The sequence below is a fragment of the Microtus oregoni genome, unplaced genomic scaffold (genome assembly GCF_018167655.1).
Source record: "Microtus oregoni isolate MIOR12 unplaced genomic scaffold, Mior012 000006F_ref0000085, whole genome shotgun sequence".
Classification (NCBI taxonomy): Eukaryota; Metazoa; Chordata; class Mammalia; order Rodentia; family Cricetidae; genus Microtus; species Microtus oregoni.
The window spans coordinates 28,637,801-28,659,008 of NW_024543065.1; the positions used below are offsets into that span (position 1 = coordinate 28,637,801).

General features: G+C 45.4%; 1 protein-coding gene across 1 annotated transcript in view; it reads left to right on the plus strand.

Annotated features, from left to right (window-relative positions):
• The window catches only part of Snx3 (sorting nexin 3), a 33,689-nt gene extending 24,414 nt beyond the window's left edge, over positions 1-9,275 (plus strand). Inside the window, exons 2-4 of the mRNA XM_041653867.1 lie at positions 3,098-3,193; positions 6,139-6,263; positions 8,557-9,275. Coding sequence (XP_041509801.1) covers positions 3,098-3,193; positions 6,139-6,263; positions 8,557-8,662 — 327 coding nt within the window. The 3' untranslated portion in view covers positions 8,663-9,275. The remainder of the gene's footprint in view (positions 1-3,097; positions 3,194-6,138; positions 6,264-8,556) is intronic.
• The last annotated feature ends 11,933 nt before the right edge of the window (positions 9,276-21,208 follow it).

Sequence of the window (21,208 nt, forward strand, 5' to 3'; positions counted from 1 at the left end):
ATCTGTGGGCCAAATCTGGGTCCTCTGGAAGAGGAACCAGTGCTCCCAAATGTTGAGCCATCTCTCCAGCCCCAGGAAAACTTGATTTTGAGACATGCAGCACAGGCTGGCCTCAAACTTTCTATGTTGCTGAGGAAAACTTTGAATTTCTGATCCTCCTGCCTCAACTTCTCTAATTCTGGGATTGCTAGATGCCAGCACTTAATTAGGAAAAACTTTGGCAGGCAACTTACATGAGCTCAGTGTGCTAAGTGTAGTGGGAAAGGAATAATTGAATTGTTTTTAGAATGCTAGAGGGTCTTGTGTGTACAGGGCAAGTACTCTCCCATCACTGGTTACACACTAGCCAGAGTTCCTGCGAGACTTTGTCAGAACTCCAGAGTTGCACTTGTACAAGAAAATTAGAGCCAGCTGAGTAAACCTAAAAGATCCTTTCCCAAATATATAAACTACTGGCTAATAGAGAAGGGAAGAACCTTTCCCCTCGTTCCTCACTCAATTAGAGAGAATCAGATATAATCATGATTGTGTCAAAAGTTCAAAAGGGAAAATGGAAGGGAAAGTGAGCTGAGTTGGCACTTTTCCCTCAACATTGTACCTGTAAGCGTGATATGTTGTTTCAGAGATTAACTTTATAGACTTCCGTACCCAGAAGTATGAAAATTCTTGGGGACCTCTTTTCACAGGCTTGATCTTAACATACTGAATAAAGAGAGCAGTTAATCCCTTTTGTAAAGTAATTTGAGAGGAGGGAATTCAGAATGTAAAATCTCACCTGCAGAAAGCTCTCAGCCCTGTAAGACCTCTCTGTCTTAGACACTTACAAAGACTTAATATTTTAATGCGGAAGGTGAACCTGGTTAAAAAGCCAATGGGTGAAATTAGAGAGAAATAATCCAGTGCTTTCTTTCTGGGAATTATCATCGTGCTCTCCAGGGGACCTGAGTTTTTTCCTTCTGAGGAATGAGAATGCTCCTCTGTATAGCAAGCCAGCGTCTCTAAATACAAGTTTGACTTTTAGTATAATAAGAGTCTTGTTAGGTGCAATTTTGCTCCTAGTCATTAATACAATGAACAAATGTTGTGGTTACCTGGGAAAGAAAACTCAAGTGCTTTTAAACCTCTTGTGAGATTTGGTTTCATGCGTGAAACCTATACACTGTTATTCCTAATAGCATCTGTAGAAGGCTCCATGCTCTAAGGTATACAACTTAGAAGTTAATACACTTTGGAAAAAATTGACACCACTACAAAATGAACTTAAGGTCCTGAAGAGAAAGCCTTTCTTCTGCTGAATGACAGCTGTTCACTGGTGGCATCAAGGTTAGCAGACGAGGAGAGTTTTCTTAGCAGGGGGATGCTACAGCATGATGCCTTGTCTACAAGTCAGGAAGTCTTTCCAACAGTTTACAGTTCCCCAAGTGCAAATACTGAGTTAGGAACAAAATTCACCCAAGAGTGTGGGTAGTATTAGGTGTACTTTTGATAGAGCTTGGCATTCGCTATATTGAATGGTTTCTGAACTCTACAGACATCTCTGTGAATGTCGGGCATCTCTGTGCATCCCGGGCTGATCTTGCACTTGACAATCCTGCTTTGCCTCCTGAATACAAGGATTGCAATTCTTACGTACATCTTAAAAATATTTTCGGCTGGGCGGTGGTGGCGCACGCCTTTAATTCCAGCACTCGGGAGGCAGAGGCAGGCGGATCTCTGTGAGTTTGAGACCAGCCTGGTCTACAGAGCTAGTTCCAGGACAGGTTTCAAAGCCACAGAGAAACCCTGTCTCGAAAAACCAAAAAAAAAAAAAAATATTTTCTTTTGCTAACTTTTTAAATCATTTTAATGGATTAGTAGCTTTTTCTTTCTCTCCTAGGTCTTGATCCCAGGGTCTCAGCTTTCCAGTTAAGCCCTCTACCACTGAGCTGTACCCCAGCTAATTTTTGTTTGTTTGTTTTTAACATTTGCTCATCTATGCACAGCGTGCCTAGTAGCCCTGTGGAAGTCAGAGGACAGCTCGCAGTAGCTAGTTCTCATCTCTGCCGTGAGTTTCAGGGACTGAATTTGGGCTTGGTAGAAAGTGCACCTTTACTTGCCCATGACCCTGGATCAGACATAGTGCCACACCCCTTTAATCCCAGTGCTCTTGGGAAGCAGAGAGGCAGATATCTGTGAAGTCTACATAGTGAATTCCAGGATAGCCAGGGCTACATAGAAAGGCCTTGTATCAACTTCACCCTCACACCTAGCCACTCCCTCAAAAGAGTTGGCAAAAATAGCAACAAGTAGCCTTCAAAACTTATTATGTTAGGCAGTTGGAAACTTCTGTTGCATTATGACTGACCTCAGCATAGTAGGCATCATTCTTTTTGTTGTTTGTTTTGTTTTTCAGGACAGGGTTTCTCCATGTAGAACTCTGGAGCCTGTCCTGGAACTTACTATGTAGAGCAGGCAGGCCTTGAACTCACAGAGATCTGCTTCACAAATAAAAGTGATAGCCATTCACTTCTCAAGCCTGATGACATGAATTCATTTCCCAGAACTCATGCTAAAAAGCTGGATGACATAGTGGCAGGCCTGGTGGAGCCATAAGAATCACTCAAAACTTTGAGGCCGGATAGTCAGGAACACACAGCTTAGAAGCTAAAACAAGAAACCTATCTTAAATCACGATAGAAGGAAAGAACTGAGTGTTGGCTTCAGACCTCCATGTTCTACACATGCAAGGCACATGAGTTTCAAGGGAGGCAACAACAAAAAGGGAAGGCTGTGTTTTGGACTGGAGATGTGGCTCTGCCCAGTGTGCAAAGCTGTGGGCTCATTCCCGGTACTGCAGAAAGAAGTGTTAATGCCAGGGCAGGACAGTAGCAAGGTCAAGGCCTACTTGGACGGCACAGTGAGTGGTGATCACCTAGTGGATCCTGTCTCCAAATGAACTGTGAAAGGAGGGCTGGAGACAGTTAGTGGTAATGAGCTTGATTACCTTATAAGAACCGTGAAGCTACTATGCTTGTTATTATTCAAGTGACAGACATCGTCTTCCCTCTTGAAAATGCCTTAATGTGCTTCAACTTAGGAGTGACTGTTTTGGTTTCAGACAAATCTTCCTATCTTCAAGCTGAAGGAATCTACTGTTAGAAGAAGATACAGTGACTTTGAGTGGCTTCGAAGTGAACTAGAAAGAGAGAGCAAGGTAAGAAGTATTTATAATGTAGCTGTTCTTTTACTTACAGTGTTAAAGCAGAACATGCCAGTTCTAACTTAGGTCTCTCTCCAGACTGCATCTGAAACGGGTGAAAGCCAGAGTAGGACTTGTGTCACTGGGTCCATCTCAGGCTGTACCCTGAGTAGAGACTCATCATCCTCTTGGTCTCAGTTCTTTCTTCTCTGCTCAGTAGTGCAGTTAAACCTTTGCTGAGTGACACTTCTCAGTCCTCTGTGCTGTTCCTTCCTTCCTCTTCCTCTGTCAATATATTTTCCAATTTTGTTTGACTCATAGTCACCATTTTTATTATCCCACATGTATATAGAAGATTCATAAAATGTTTATCTTACTGTATGATACATCAGTATTCTTTAGATGTACTTGGCAGTGGGTATCAGGGACTGACATACATGTGTGTGTTTGTGCTCATGAAGGCCAGAGTTGGATTGGCTTTAGATGCCTTCCTCTATCACTTTCCACCCTACTTTTAAGGCATGGTCTCTCCCTGAACCTGCAGTTTGACAGGTTCCACTAGGCTGGCTGGCCAGCAACCTCCTAGACCCACTTCCTCCATCCCCATGTTCTGGCATTGTGGGCACTAGGGATCTAAGCGCAGGTTCTCGGCTACACCTCAGCCCCCAGATCAGGTAAACATTTGTTTATTTTTTGAAGCAGAGTAACCTAGAATGGCCTCTGGGTAGCTAAGGATGACACTGACCTCTTGATCTGTCTCACTTCCTGAATGCTGGAATACAGCCATATGTCATCATACCTAGGTACATGTGCAGTCGGGATCAAGCAGGGCATGTGTATGTGAGGGGAGCACTCTACAACTGAGCTACCTCCCATGCCTAAATTTAACTGATGAGCACGATTCACCAGTGCACTGCTGCCTGTATTTTGAAAGACACCATTGTCTATTTTGCTAAAAAAAATTTTAAGGTTATTTTATTACTAGAATGTAGTAGAATGAAGTTGACTAAAGTAGATGAAAGCTCAGTAAAATAAAAATGGAAGGAAATAAAGAAAAATCCTAAAACTGGAAGAGCGAAGTAGGAAGCAGACCCAAGGATGTCTGATGTGCAGTACACATCTGAAGACTGATGAGTCCATAACCGATGGAGACTCGCCCTGTTCTGAGAGTTACAGATGTAACGCTGAATAAATTAAGATTCAAACTTACTATCATCAATCACCCTTTTAAGAGAAACTTACTAGGCACATGTTTAATCCCAGCACTCAGGTAGCAGAGGCGGGATTATTGAAAGTTCCAGACCAGCCAGAGCAACATGGCATGACCATCTCCAGAAAAAAAGCATAGAAGAAAGGGGAAAGGGAAAGAAAGAGTAAAGAATAAGAAAAAAATCCGATGTCTGTGGCTAACAATGACCAGTTTCTCCCCAGCTCCTCCTCACCTCTCCCTGAGCAATCATTAATGTTCTTTATGACCTTGCCTGTATAATGGAAGCACAGAATACCCGATGTTTTTGTATGTAGCTTCTCACTTTGCATGTTTTCAAGGTCTTATCTCATTATAACACATATCATACTTGTAAAAAAGATTTTATTTTACATGTATTTTATTTTGCCTGCATGTATATACTTATCTGGCACTCAGGAGGTCAACTCCCCTGAGCTGGAGTTACGGATGGTTATGAGCTGCTATATAGGTGGTGGGGACAGAACCTGGATCCCCTCAAGAGCTGCAAGTGCTTTTAGCTGCTGAGCCATCTTTCCAGCCCCTTTATTTTATTTTTATTGCAAAATCGTAGCCTATTGTATAGAAATACCATTTCTTATTAGTCCAGTAGTTTTAAAAGTACTTACAGTGTTCTTTCTAAAGGACCTTACTCAAGGTCCCTTGTTGTGTGTCTGCTGTGCAGTCTGTCTGTAGGCTGTTTTACTTTGCACTTATGGACTAGTTAAGCATCTTGAGGGTCCAGGGAAGTTTTACTCTCATCTTTGCTAAGAGCATTGCATGTGGGTTATTCTGTTATAAAGTAAGGCCTGAGGTAGAAACTTAAGTGTCATTCAGTATCTGTATTTGTTTTCAACTATATATGTGTGTGTGTATATATTTATATTTATACATACACATACGCCAGACCACCTCCTTTTTACCCACATGCACAAATATATTCTTGGATTCACAGATTTTAACTTAAGAAGTATTTGTTTGTTAGTTCCAGACAGGGTCTCATGTAGCCCAGGCTTGCCTCAAACTCACTATGTAACCGAAGATACCCCTGAGGTCTTTTCCTCTTTCCTCTACATGCGCCCCATTACTCTTGGCTATAAATTGAGAAGAGTTCTGATTAGCTGAGGATGTGTAGCTCTGTTGGTTGAGTGCTTGCCTAGGATGCACAAGGCCCCGATTTAGCCCAGTTCCCAGCAGTGCACAGACCCAGTGTGGTGGCACATGCAGGTCACCCCAGCACAGGAGGACCAGAAGTGGAAGGTCATCCTTAGTACATAGTGAAATGGATGTCATCCTAGGCTACACGAGACCCTGTCTCAAAAAAGAGGACAGAAAAGAAATTCTAATTGCATCTTTTCTCTCTTTTGGGGGGGGGGGGAGGAGGTGGGTTCGAGACAGGGTTTCTCTGTAGCTTTGGAGCCTGTTCAGGAACTAGCTCTTGTAGACCAGGCTGGCCTTGAACTCATAGAAATCTGCCTGCCTCTGCCACCCAAGTGCTGGGATTAAAGGCGTGTGCCACCACCGCCTGGCCTAATTGCATCTTTTCATACAATTTAAACAAAAACTGTTGGCTGTAATGCTGGTGAGAGCTCAGCAGGCAAAGGCACTTGCTGATGACCTGAGGTCAACCTCCGAAACTCAGGAAGAAAAGAACTGTCTTCCATAAGCTGTCCACCTGAACCTGGTGGACCTCCTGGATCGTCATCAGGAACTCACTCTGTTGATGTTGTTTTAGGTTGTAGTTCCCCCACTCCCTGGGAAAGCGTTTTTGCGGCAGCTTCCTTTTAGAGGAGATGATGGAATATTTGATGACAATTTCATCGAGGAAAGGAAGCAAGGGCTGGAACAGTTTATAAACAAGTAAGTACTTGCTGTTCCTCAAGGAGTGAGGAGAATGGTGCCTGCCGTGAGACTTTGATGATACTAGTCATTATTGCAGTATTTTATTTTGTGTGTTGGATATTTTGCCTGCGTGTGTGTTGGTTCCCAGTACAAACTGGGAATCAAACTCAGGTCCTATACAAGAACAACCAGTGCTCTAACTGCTGAGCTAGCTCTTCAGCCCTGACTACTTGTCATTTAAATGTTAAGTTTAATCCACGTTGCCTTTCCTTGGGCCATTTCCTGACTTTTAGTATGAAGTGGAAGACTCCACGTTGAATACCATGCCGTAAATGCTGACACTCTTGAGTGGATGAAGTGAGGGTTTTGTGTTGACCCGTGTTTTGTATTTGTTGTTCTTGGACAATTTATGCAAATTACATTTAAAATTGCATCATTCAGGCAATAGTTTTACTTGTGATTCTGATTTAAGGTATATTCTCATGTTAATAATAAAATGTACAGTACATTTGCAATCATTTTGTTTGATTGCAGGTAGCATTATTACCAGCATGTTTTATGTAAAAGTGTACATTAAAATTTTTTTCATGGCAAAATGTTTTTTGAAAAAAAGTAAGAAAATTTAGAATTGTTTGTCTTTTAGTAACTATTGATAAGCTCAAACCAATATTCTTTTCTTGTTTTTTGTTGTTTTTGTTGTTGTTTTTATTTGAGACAGCATCTACCTGTGTAGTCCTGTCTGTCCTGGAACTCGCTCTGTAGACCAGGCTGACCTCGAACTCAGAGATCTGCCTGCCTCTGCTTCCTAGCACTGGGATTAAAGGCATGTGTTACCACGCCTGACTATTTTTTCTTAAGTGACCCAGCACTTAAGAAGCTAAACGGAAGTGTTGTAAGGTCAAGCCCCACCCGGGCTGCAGGGAGAAGGAGGAAGGAGGTTGTCCCTGACCTGGGCTGAGGCAGTTCCCCAGTCCTCCTCTGAGTAGTGAGACTGTGTACATACCACTGCGCCCACTGTGGTTATGTGCCCATGTTAGGTTCTACAGGATTAGCCAGATCTTAGCACATGCAGCCATGTGAGCACACACATTGATTTTAACTAATGATTTGGTATCTATGATCCGTGAACAGAAGTTACCTACTGTAGCACGCAGGTCTCACCGTGTGGCCTAGGCTGTATACAGGGTCTCACCGTGTAGCCTAGGCTGTATACAAGGTCTCACCATGTAGCCTAGGCTGTATACAGGGTCTCACCATGTAGCCTAGGCTGTATACAAGGTCTCACCATGTAGCCTAGGCTGTGTACAGGGTCTCACTGTGTAGCCCAGGCTGTACACAAGGTCTCACAGTGTAGCCCAGGCTGTACATGAGATATCACTGTAAGCCCAGGCTGTACACGAGGTCTCACAGTGTAATCTAGACTGACCTTGAGCTCTCCACAAGGTGCTGAGATGACAGGAGTTCACCATCACATCCCTGCAGTTCCATTTTTGTGAACATGCTCTTTGAGAAGGCACAGCTAAACTTGGACTGAATATAAGTCAGATCACCAGTTACAGAGGAAAACTTAGAGGTGGGGAAAGGGAAGAAGAGGAGAAAAAGCAAAGGACCTAAATGGTTCTGTTTGTTTCTTAGTGTTAGTTTACCATTGAGCTTTTTGTATTTCTAAGTCAAAACCTATACCCCGTTTTATTGTTTTATCTCTTTATATTTGCTCAAGCTAGCCTCAGACTCAGGGCCTCCTCGCTCAGTCTCCCCTATACTGGGATTAAAGGTGTGGGCTAACATGCTGGTTTAGATTCTGTGTCTTTAAAATAGATCCTTAAAATCCAGTGAACTATTCATGTGTAACAATAAAATACCAGTTTCTTAGGCATGTACCACCTAGTTGAGAAGCTAAGTGGATGTTCCAGAAGCACTACAAAGTTTTAAAAGTTACTTTATTTTTCTGTTGTTGAGTTTACTTGAGTATTTGTATATTGCCAACTCAGTGTATATGTGAAGGTTAGAAGATAATTTGCAGAATCATTGTTTTCCTTTTACCATGTGGTCTTCTGGGGATTGAATTCAGGTCATCAGGCTTGGCCAAAGGCATCTTTGCCTGTCGCACTATCTTACCATCTCGAAAATGTTTTTAAATCACTTTGTGGACCAAAGGAAAAGACCAGTATTTGATAGCATAGTTTTATGGGTAGTTCGTAATAATGCTTAGAAATTTTGCATATTTCCTAACCTTAAAATGTGTTTCTTTTGACCCCCCTACACCATTTTAATAAACACTGGACTAAAAGTTTGTGTTTTTTATTCCCAGGGTCGCTGGTCATCCTCTGGCCCAGAATGAACGTTGTCTTCACATGTTTTTACAGGATGAAATAATAGATAAAAGCTATACTCCATCTAAAATAAGACATGCCTGAGTTTGGAAAGAAGAGGCGAAACGAGACCATTAATGATTGCTCCACACCAATGAAGAAGCTGTAACTAACTTAGCATGCTGCACGGGCGCTGCTCTAACACGCCCTGGGTGTTCTAATACTCACAGGCTCCCTTTCATTTTGTTTTGTTTTGGCAGTTGACAAGAAGTTTTTCATTTGCTTTAGTGAAAACTCCCTCGTTGAGCCTCTCTACCTAACTCTCCTTGTTGCGTCCGTAAACACATTGTAGCCTCACAAGCCCCATAGACCTGCACTGTCCTGACTAAAGTTGCTGTCTTGGTCTTATTTGCAAGATTCTGTGTCCTGTTTGCTTCTTGAATCTGATTGGCCAGAATCTTTCTCCTCCCCCTTAATGTGTGATGTCACCACTTGGTTCTAATTTATGTGCAGGAGCACGACACCGTTTGTCTCCGGTGCCACACATATGAGGTGTACTTTGTGTGCAGAGTGCGTCTTTCTTCTGGCCTGTAATCCCCTTCACATGGAAGATTAATGAGGGAAATCTTTATATTCTGTATAAAAGCAAAATCAAATTTATATACTAAAATCATTTGTCTAAAAATTTAAGTTGTTTTCAAATAAAAGTTGAAATGCATTTCTGGTGTGCACTGATTGCCTGGCCTCCAGAGCCTGTCCTTTCTTCCATGGCTTTGTGCTTTCTTCCCTCACTAAGAGGGATTATATACTAATTATATACTTCTTGTTCCGTAACTCCATTCCTTTTTAAACGGTGGTGATATCAAATGCGCCACCACCTCGTGAATAGGGTATTTTCTTAAACAACAGCAAAGTGAGGCTCAGAGACAACAGTCCTCAAGGCTTACTGCTGTTGGGAAGGACTGTTTGAGAAATGCTCTGTAGTCTCCGCTCATTCTTCAAAAGGCCTTTTAAGCGAGGCGGCATCGTGCCTCCCGATTCTCAGCAGTTGTTCCCGGGGCGCCTGGATGGCTTGCTGGGACTTAGCAGACTGCAGTGTGTAAAGAAGTCACAGCTGCAGCAGAAGGCCGCTTGTTGCTCAAAACAGTATTTCACAATTTCATAAAACCAGTTATTTGAACCACTGTGACAAGATGTTATGAAGCGGCCAGGCATGGTGGTGAACACCTAGAATCCCAGAGTTATTCTGGCTACATAGCAAAACTCTCTTTCAATCACAGAAGAAAAGTATGTACCGTGGGGATCGAGAGATGGCTCTGTGGTTAAGAACTTGCTGCTCTTCCAAAGGACCCTGATCTGGTTCCCAGCACACGTATCCAGCAGCTCACAGCTGCCGGGAATTCCAGCTCTGGGGGATCCAACATCCTCTTCTGACCTCCAAGGACACACTCACGCATAGTGCCCCAGAGACACATGATTTAAAATAAAAATCAGTTATCTTTTAAAAAGATAAATAAGGTGACTGGGAAGATGGCCCAGTGGGTAAGGACCAGAGTTCCAATCCCAGAACCCATGTAAAACCCATGTGGGTGTGTTGCTGCCTGTAATCCCAGCACACAGGAAGTGAAATGCCCCATATATATGTACTTATACATACATGCACACACTGTATATATAATATTGGAGGGCAGTCAAAGAGGGGAACCTAGCTTTGACTTTGGGTCTCCACATTTCTATACACACATGTTCATTGCACCCATACACAGATTCTAACATATACACGAACACCACAAAGTTATAAAATAACGTGCAGAATTGATTACCATGAGCCAAGTATTAATGTCAAGGCTGTCAGTGTTTGCTAGACAACATAGAAGTAAGGGGCTAATGGCTCATCAGGTAATATGCTTATTGTAAAGCTTGGGGGGGTCTAAGTTTGATCCTTGGGACTTGCATGGTATAGGAGGAGAGAGCCCACTGCTACCTGCTGGCCTCTGACCACACGTTCACATGGTAGGTTCACGCTTAAATGCACAGGAAAAACTTGAGGTTAAAAAAATTCAGAATGGAGCCGGGCATGGTGGTACATGTTTAATCCCAGCACTCAGAGGCCAGCCTAGCCAGGTGACACCCAGGAAACAAGTAGGGATGATGTCTTTCACCTCCCCTCCCCTCCCCTCAGGGCATTGTGAGCTGTCACAGCTGAGAAATGGAGTTCTCAGGGGTCATCAGTACAGCAAGCCTGCGATGCACAGGGAAGTCTTCCTCACCAGAAAGAAAGTACGGCTGTCCCCACTCGCTGGAATTCTCAGTTGTGAGCCTCGAAAAGAAGGGGTAATGTGTTTTAGGGTGGTAGTACTGCTTGCTTGTTTCTAGTCTTTCATCTTTTCCTCAGAATAAGCATGCTCTTGAGAAGCCAGAGGGCTTGCTTGTTTTGCTCAAGGCCTTTTCTTTAAGACTCTGTGTGTGTGCGCACACACACGTGTGTCTGCATGTAAGTGCAGTGCCTGTGGAGGAAGTGTGTGTGCGTGTTTCTGCCTGTAAGTGTCGTGTCTATGGAGGATGTATGTCAGCTGCCTTAGGCTGGAGTTACAATTCCCTGACCTGGGGTCCTTGGAACCAAACTCAACTCCTTTGGAAGGACAGTCCATTCTCTTAACTGCTAAACCATCTCTCCAGCTCCTAGAAAAATCAGAGATTTTAAAATGGGCACGAAGTTGTTTGTTCCAATTAATAACCTTTTTGCCTAATGTACGAGGAACTTTTCAACATTGTCTCCTAAGACTGTAGTCGGTAGTAAAACTACACCTTGAACCTTCGACAGTAAAATGCAGGTGCTGTTAATTCTAACTACATGGAGAAGAGCCCCAAAGGTCCAAGACTCCCCAACACACTTTATGTGGGTTCCAAAGCTGTGGATGGGTACCTGTGGCACATTCAGGCCCTGCCTACCCAGTTATCCCTTGTGCTCACTTCTGCCTGCTGCAGTCAGTATCAGCAAGGCCTTTAATAACTCGTAGGCCTGTTGGAAACAGTGGTTTCTTTCTTTTCTTTCTTTCTCTCTTTTTTTTAAAAAAAAGGTTTTATTTATTTATTATGTATACAACATTCTGCCTCCATGTATGCCCGCACGCCAGAAGAGGGCGCCAGATCTCATTACAGATGGTTGTGAGCCACCATGTGGTCGCTGGGAATTGAACTCAGGACCTCTGGAAGAGCAGCCAGTGCTCTTAACCACTGAACCATCTCTCCAGCCCAGGGACAGTGGTTTCAAATGTCCCCGATGGGTTTATGTCTTGAGTATCTGTTCCCCAACTGTTGATGTTAGTGGATTTTGTGTTTTGGTTGGTTGGGAGGTCAGGGGAGATATCAGCAAATGTGTTCCTAGTGGCTGGAATTAGGTCAGTAGGGGCTTGCTCTCGAAGGTTATTAGGCCAGTCCCTAGTTCAGGAGCTCTGTGCTTCCCAGGGTGGCTGCGTGAGTGGCCAGTGCCATTGTGAGATCTCTGCTACCAGAACACCACTGCCTTCCCCAACACAACAGACCCATGACCCCTGCAGCCACAAGTCAGACCCTTTTATTAGCCCTTAATGAAGTTGTTTCTCTGAAGAACTTTGGTCCTAGGGACATGAAAACTATTAACAGGATTTACTGGAAATCTGTGGAACAGCAGCTTCTGGGATGTGGAAAAACTTCCTTGTAGCTGATCAAATTCTGGGCTTGGAGATTGTTGCTCACTTGGTGGAGTCCTGGCCTAACACTCGGGAAGCCTTGAACTGCATCCTAGTAATTGGTCTCACAGCCTCTTGCAAGTACTGGCATTTGGTTTCTTGTTTGGGTGTTTTGCCACCAGGACCCTGTGGTTGTGACCTAGGGTGTTTTGCTATGTTCCCTCTATAGGAGCAAAAGCAAAAAAGCCCGTGCAAAGAGGCGCGAGGCCCCTGAGCCAGTACAGATAAAATGCATTGGAGTTGTGGGAGGACAGATAGTACGGCGTGCTGTGGCCTGAAGATTACATACTCGGTGCATGCTGGTGTAGATTAGTACAGTACCCAAGTGTTCCTCTGGGGAAGGCGTCGGAAACTGTTTTAGGATAGAGTATGGCCCCAGTATTTCCAATGTGCTCGCTATGAGTACAGAATCCCGTGTAGGTAGCATTCCCCTTGACAGATGAGGACAGGCTCCCGAATTTCCTTGACTGGGCTCAGGATGGGTGACTGGCTGAAGATGCCTACATCAAAGGGCCCCCACACAGTGACCTGTTCTGTGGACGAGGGCCATGGCTTTCCATGCAGTTTCCAGAGGCCACCAGTCTGAGTGGATCATGAATGAAGAGGACATGAATGTGTGGGTTTGGATTTAAGTTTGGCTTCAAGTGAGTAAACATTACAGGACTCCCCAGGAAATCCTCAGATAGGTTGGGCACTCGCCTGAGAGGAGAGCCCCTATGATGTTGGCAGTATTTGAACCACATTTGGCCAACTTCATCTTTAAAATCAGGAAATTAAGGAATCAGACCTTGAGAAATGATTTTGTTAATCATGGTGTATACTGGGTGAAGCTTCTCCTCTTCTGAACTCAGAGAATATGGCCTTGGTCTGGAGCCCAGCAACCCCAGAAGGGCAATGAGAGCCTCCTTCACGGTCAGCACATGCTATGGATGGCAGTGGCCCTGGAAACTGTCCTTGAGTGATGATACCAAGAGGTCAAGTGAACACCGGCCCTTTCCTCAAGGAGAGTAAACAGCAGGTGTGAGGACAAGAAAGGGACACGGGACCAAGTGGAGGGACAGGGGTGACTGCTCAGAGGCGAGCTGCTGGGGAACATGTAAGTTGGCACTCCTCCAAGCAGAAGAACCTGGAGACACATGGGGGAGGGGTGTAGCTCCATAGTAGAGCACTTGCCTAGGCTTGATCTGTAACACACACCTCAAACAAAAAGCTGGATCAAATCAGCCCTTCCTTGGACCCCTCAGAATTAGGGTTCCAGAGCAAATTATCTGCCCCAGGGTCGCTCATCTAAGAACTAACTGCAGTCAGACTGCTGGGAGGGGTCACAGGAGCTAGAACCTGGTTAAGAACCGGATCAGATGGCTTCACACGGTAGGGAGCTTGCTGCCAAGTCTGACTACTTGAGTTCAAGCCCTAGGACTCCCGTGGTAGAAGGGGAGAACTGACTTCCCACAAATTGTCCGTTGATCTTCACACGTGTGCACCACAGCATACGTGCAGTCACATGCAAGTAAATAGTGTGGATTTTGTGTGTGTGCGTGCGTGTGTGTGTGTGTGTGTGCGCGCGCACGCGCGCGTGCATGTGTGCATTTGTTTTTTAGAAGAGAATGCAGATGGTTTGCTAGGGGCTGAGTGAGAAGTTTCTGCACCCCATAAGCTTCTCCGCCGACACAACAATCCAAATCAAATCACACCAAATTAGAAGACACAGATTTAATGGATGAAACACTCCTGGATGATTTTCCAGTCCCTTGCCCCCCAGAGAGGGCAGAAAAGAGTTAGAAAATCACGTGTTTGTTTTCTGGGGGGCAGTTTAAATGCCCTGTGCGGGTGGTCTTGAACATCTCTAGGGGAGAGGATCATCTTTTGGCAGGCTTTCAGAGATGTGGCAGAGTTTGGAGAGAGAGGGGGAGGGGTTTGGGGTGGAGCTCCCACCAGACCATTCCAGACCCTTTGGGTATATGTCTGCCAGGGGCTGGGGTGGAGCTTCCAGCAAAACCCTTGATTATGGACTGACAAGAGACTAAGAAGTCACACTTGTGAGGAGTGTCTAGAGGTCTGGGGACGCACCTTCAGGAACCCACTAGATAACAGTGAAGACGTAGAACAGACTAGAATAGTGGGCAATCATGAGGTAACAGCCAGAACCTCCTTTCTTTGCCTGGCCTTCAAAGTGAGACTTCAGAGCTTTATACCAAGTAGGGTCAGGCTCTCTTCCCCCTCCGGCCTCCCCATGTCGCCAGGGCTGGAACTAAGCAGGAACCACTGCGGCCAGGGAAGGAAGTTAAGGGCCACCAAACTAAAACCTGCATCACCTTGGAGACACATTTGTGTATGGCAGAGACGCAGTAAATGCTAAGATCTGATCTGAACATTATAGTGTCCCTTCCCCACACTTTCCACACACCAGTGGGGCAGGTAAAAAAAAAACAAAACAAAAAAATCTACCAAATAAATAAATAAATACTACCACAAACAGTAACTCTGGCCAGATTGCCACACAGTCTTCCTCTTAAGGTTTGTCTTAGGTTTGTATTACCAGGTGCAGCGTGTCTGGCAAAAGGAACAAGTTTGGCCTGAATGGAAGGAAAAAGTCTGAAGAGATAAACCAGTCAAAACCAGAGAGGTGCATCACAGGCGTTTAGGGATATCGGCTAGAAGTCTCAGATTAGTGAGTTAACCGTTCTCGTGGGAAAGGCGTGGGAAAGGCGGACAACACGCAAGCGTGGGTGGGTAATACAGAGAGCGAAACTTAGACTCCTCACTTTGCCAAGAGAAGAGCTGGGAGGAATTTTACTTCGACCAAGGTCACATGGCCAGTAGAAAGGGAAGCCCTAGTCTTGGTGACCCTCAAGCCTGCACCTGTACCACGCGGCAGATGCTGCCTCTTAACGCAGGAGCATCTTAAAGCAGTTTGGCTGGGATGCAGGCAGATGCAGTTGCAGCTTCTAACTGCCTTAAGGGCATACCCACCATTTGGGGACAGTATTCTAGAGAGCGGGTTTTGCTTTGACAGTCTGAAGCGAGGGGAGTGCTCTCAGGATCGGTCTGAGGTGTTGTAGACTGGACTGGCCATTTCTGTTGGGCAGAAGGAAACACTAGCCTCATCATTACTTAGCTTTCTTGGTACATTTCCTTTCCTTTAGTGCCAGATTATACTTTAATCCAGTTGTTTTCATGTTCGGTAAATCCAGACCATGTTTAACCGGTTTATTCAGTGCAGTGTCTCTGAGGTGAAGAGAGTTTTGTCCTTTCAACTGACTGGGATTTGCTGCCTTCTCTCTGCAAGGGGATTTTCTGGGGCGTAATCTGAACACTTTGACCTGTGGTGTTTTTCCCCTAAGCACAGATCTGTGAGGCTTGACCCTTTGTGCGCTGTAGACCCAAGACAATGGCCTCTGCAGCTCTGAAGGACGGTGGCCATTGATGGCAGGAATGTTAAGCCTGTAACTGCTTCTTCTTTTGGACCTTGTTGCTCTTTGCCACCTCAGCCAGCTTCTGGTTTGCACCTGCTTCCTCCTCAGGGACAGACCTGCCGCTTGGGACAGTATTCTAGAAAGGTTTTGCTGGAGAGCGTTTTGAGAGTTGACAGCCTGACTTCACCTGCTCGTGAGGGACATGACACAGTCTCAGGTTTGATTTGGTGAGCTGGCTGCTCCTCACAGATGTTGCGGGAGATGAATTGTTGTACCTCCCTGAGGGGACAAGTTGCGGTAACTGTAAAGTGATTTTCATAGTACATACTCTTCGAGTGTTAGTTGAATATCCCTGTATCATATCATGTCAGAAACTGACAACACTGCTCCCGGAGCCCAAAGACTGAGATGAGAGGAGAATATTTTCACCTTTGTTTGTTTGTTTTATTTTTATTTTTTTGGCAGGGTCTCACGGTAGTCTTGGCTGTCCTAGAACTAGCTGTGTAGACCAGGCTGGCCTCAAACTCACAGAGGATAGGTCTGGCTGGCTCTCCTGCTGAGTGCTGGGACTAAAGGTGTGTGCCACAGTGCCCAATAGCATTTCACCTTTTAAGAAAGCAGCCAGATACCTTTAATTCCACCACTCGAGAGGGAGAGGCAGGTCGGTCTCTCTGAGCCTGGTCTACAGAGCTAGTTCTAGGACTGCCAAGGCTACACAAAGAAACCTGTATTGAAAGAAGAAGAAGAAGAAGAAGAAGAAGAAGAAGAAGAAGAAGAGGAGGAGGAGGAGGAGGAGGAGGAGGAGGAGGAGGAGGGGAGGAGGAGGGGAGGAGGAGGGGAGGAGGAGAGGAGGAGGAAGAGAAGGAGAAGGAGGAAGAAAGAAAAAGAAGAAAGGAAAGAAAAAAAAGAAAGAAAGAAAGAAAGAAAGAGAGAAAGAAAAGAAAAAGAAAGAAAAAAGAAAGAAAGAAAGAAAGAAAGAAAGAAAGAAAGCAAACAGGCAGCAGGACATTTTTTTTCTGGGATGATTGGGACTTAGGGAGACATTGCAAAGGCATCACAGGGAACTCCCAAAAGCCTACTGGTCCAGTTTCCCTCAGTGGTAATGAGTGACCACAGCACATTTGCTGAAAGTGGGAAGCCAGTACTGGTATGTCACTAACTACCTCCAAACTTTGCCTTTTGCTAGTTTTTCTAACATTCTTTGTCCCAGATTCCCCTGCCAGTCCTGCATTACATTATAGTGTGGTGACTTCTTAGCCATCTGCTGTCTGTGACCTGCAGAGTCTCTGCAGCTTTGGACCATGAACATAAACTCTTCAAAACTAAGTAAAAATTTAAAGAGAAAGGCTCATTAGAGCCACAAGGAGTCTTAGAAACAACCCAGTCAGTCCTCTCTTTCCCATGTGGAAAGGAATTCTCAAGAGTACCACCCCACCAGACCCCAGAACTTGGGCTAGAAACCGAAAGGGCTAAGAAGCAGACCAGGTGGTGGACCTGCACACACACACGCATGCACGCCCGCCTGCCCGCACGCACGCCCGCATGCATGCACGCATGCCCGCATGCATGCATGCACACACATGCACGCATGTGCACAGGCCTGAGTTCAGACCCAGCTATCCCTGGTATTGTTTCCGTCTGGTTTCTTATACTAAACCTACGTTTGCTTCATATAACATAGTATTTTTATCAGTTATTGAAATACATTTTATTTTTATTTTTGTACATTCCATTGAACCTTTTTTTTAAAAAAATATTTGTTTATTTATTTATTATGTATACAATATTCTGTCTGCATGTATGCCTGCAGGCCAGAAGAGGGCATCAGATCTCATTACAGATGGTTGTGGGCCACCATGTGGTTGCCGGGAATTGAACTCAGGACCTTTGGAAGAGCAGGCAGTGCTCTTAACCACTGAGCCATTTCTCCAGCCCCCTCCATTGAACCTTTAGGTAGCTCCTTAAATGTAGTGTTAGTATAAATGCAAAACAATATTTTGGACCATGTGGTTTCCTTTTCTAATTTTTTTTTTTTTGATTTTCGAGACAGGGTTTCTCTGTTAGCTTTTTGGTTCCTGTCCTGAAACTAGCTCTTGTAGACCAGGCTGGCCTCGAACTCACAGTGATCTGCCTGCCTCTGCCTCCCGAGTGCTGGGATTAAAGGCGTGAGCCACCACCACCCGGCTAAAATTTTTTATTTTATATACCAACCACAGTTTCCCCTCCCTCCTTAACTCCTGTTCCCTTCCCCCACCTCCTTTCTACCCTGTCCCTCATCCACTCTCAAAAGCCTGGCATATCAGGTTGAGGCAGGCCAAGCCTCTCCCCCTGGCTCAAGGCTGGGCAAGGCATCCCACCATAGGGAATGGGCTCCAAAAAGCCTGCTCATGCACCAGGGATAGATTCTGGTCCCAATGGTAGGGGCCCCACAAACAGACCAAACTACTGTCACTCACATGCAGAGGACCCTAGTTTGATCCCATGCAGGCTCCCCAGCTGTCAATCCAGAGGCCGTGAGTTCCCATGGGTCAGCTGTCTCTGTGGGTTTCCCAACCATGATCTTGACCTGCCCCCACCACCACATGTTGCTCATAAAGTCCCTCCTCCCTCTCTTCAACTGGACTTCCGCAGCTTGGCCCAGTGGCTTGGCTTGGCTGTGGATCTGCCGCCATCAGTTACTGGACCAAGGTTCTATGATGACAATTAGGATAGTCATCATAGAATTACAGGGGAAGGCCAGTTCAGGCACCCTCTCCGCTATTGCTAGGGGTTTTAGCTGGGGTTATCCTTGTGGATTTCTGGGAGTTTCCCTAGCACCAGGTTTCTCCCTAAGCCCAGAGTGGCTCCCTCTCTGTCCCTCCCTGTTAAGATACAGTGTGAGTGGACCCTGGCAGTCCCACTGCGGGTGGGGACACACAGGTGACAGAGTACGCCATGCGGAGAGAGTTTTAGTGCAGAGTTTATTGAGATGTAAGAAAGGACGAGGGAGAAGAATTTGGAATACTAAAGCAGCAGGCTGGCTTTATTAGGTGGTGTAGGCCACACTATGTAGCCAAGGCTAACTCTGGACTCGTTATCTCCCTGCCTCGGTTTCCTGAGTGGTGGAGTTACAGGCATGTGTCCCCTCTCCCTCCCTGTGTGTGGGGTGGGGGCGCTGGGGATCTGTGTTGATTTGAATGAAAACAGCCCCCATAGACCCATGTGCTTTAATACTGGTTGTGGCGCTGGCTCATTTTATGTGAACTCAGTGCAGGCTGGAGTTGCTTGAGAGGCGGGAACCTCAGCTGAGAAAATGCATCCATAAGACCGGGCTGTGGACAAGCCTGTAGAGCATCTTCTGACTAGTGATTGATGAGGAGGGCCCGGCCCAGTGTGGTGGGGACACCCTAGGGTTGGTGGTCCTGGATTCTATAAGAAAGCAGGCTGAGCAAGCCATGAGGAGCAAGCCAGTAAGCAGCACCCCTCCATGGCCTCTGCATCAGCTCCTGTCTCCAGATTCCCATCCAGGTTGAATGCGTTAGCTTCCTTCATGGCCATGACTTGGGCTATGTAAGCCAAAGGAACCCTTTGTTCTTTGTTCTTCAGGTTGCTTTTGTCACAACAATAGAAAAGTAACTAATACAGGATCCAGCCCAGTAATTCACGCTGAGCACGCACGGGGCCATTGAGTCAGTCCGCTGGTTCCTAACCATTTTTTTTTAAATTTCATGTACATTGGTTTTTGCCTGCATGTATGTCTGTGTAAGGGTGTCAAATCCCCTGGAACTGGAGTTACAGACAGTTGAACAGTTGTGAGCTGTCATGTGGGTGCTAGGAATTGAACCCTGGTTCTCTGGAAAAGCAGACAGTGCTCCTAGTTGCTGAGCCATCTCTCCAGCCCCTCCTAACCAGTTTTTAATGTCAGAATCAAACCTCCCCCTCCCTTTCTCTCTTTCTTTCCTTCTTTTTCTCTTTCTTTCTTTCTTTCTTTTTTTTTTTTTTTGAGACAGGCTCCCAAGTGCTGGGATTAAAGGCATGCACCACCACTGCCTCCGTTTCTTGTAACAAACCCTATTTTTATGTGGGGCAGATGGATAGATGCACAGGCCAGACAAAGACAAGAATGATCTGGCCAAGCCATTTCCAATGCAACACTTAAACTCCTTAGGATAGAATGTTTATTAAAACATTTAGCATATGTTCCTTGCTCAATATTGTTTATGCTGGTTGTAAGTCTAAATGTATCTTAATACCTATTCCTAGTGTATATAGTTTTGTATTGGGTTTAAAACTCTCTTATTTAGAAAAAGAGGGGAGGTGATGGGTAACCTCCTTCAGCCAATAACCTTTAAGAGGCTGGACCAGGTTAAGGCATGACCTTTTGGGTACCCAGAGAAAACCGCCTGCCAACCCAGAGCCTACACTCTCTCTCTCTCTCTCTCTGGCTCCCATGCTACACACCTGAGGCTGGACTTCTCATTCCTGTTCTGTTGAGTTTGTCCCTTACAATAAAGAAAATCTAATTGGAATATCTTGGAGTTAGCTCACGTCCTCCCCCCTCTTCAGTAGCAGTTATCCACACATGTATGAGTAAATGGGCTCTACTCGCAGAGCCCATTTACTGTTTCTTGTATATACATGTGTTCAGGGCTGCCCCCTTGGGGTGGGATAATCTATGAGGATCCCATCCCTGGAGAAGATTCTTCCTTTCTCAGTCCTCAACGATGGCCTATAGCACTGCATCCTGAGGTGGGGCCATGTGAGATTTCCCCCATCAACATGGGCGTACCAGCTGGGGGTGTCCTGTACAGGTTGTGTCCAGGTGACTGTACAGTCGAGATTTCATGGGTGCAGTTCAGATAGAAGAGATTATCCTACAACAGACTTCCTGTTTCTCTGGTTCTTAGTCTTTCTGGCCCCACTTCCAAGACATGTCCTGAGCCTGAGGTATAGTGATAGATCAGGGCATTCCAGAGTCAAGTTGTAGCTTTCTGTAACGATCACCATCTGCTGCAAAAACAAAACAACAAAAAGCAAAACTCCTTCTCTGGTGAGGGATGCAAGCTAACTATTGGACTGAGATAGAGCACATCTGAGATGTATGATAGGGGCCAGGCCCGGAGGCTGCAGGTGGCGCAGGCTGACAAGATTTGGGGTACTCAGCAGACTTGGTCAGCACCAAAAATATGCACTTTTGAAAGGAGCATTAATTCAAATGAATGTCTAGGTGGCAAAATGTCGGAGCTGAGTTACTACGTACAATCCCTCCTCTCTAGTTCATAACGAAAGAGAAAGTTAGGGTGATCTGCCCCCGAATTCAAATTGGTTAGCCCCTGTCTTCAGGGCTTGTTGACTCTGCCTGCCTTCTTCTGAGGAAGGAGGCACCAAGAAAGGGCCAGTTCTGCACCCCCCCCGAACCTCAGGCTCTCTCATGATGTTTCCTCTGTTCTTCTGAACACCCCCAGTACCCACAAACTGGGAAAGTGTCTCTGAAAGACGCTCATGTGTGTGATAATACACTATTC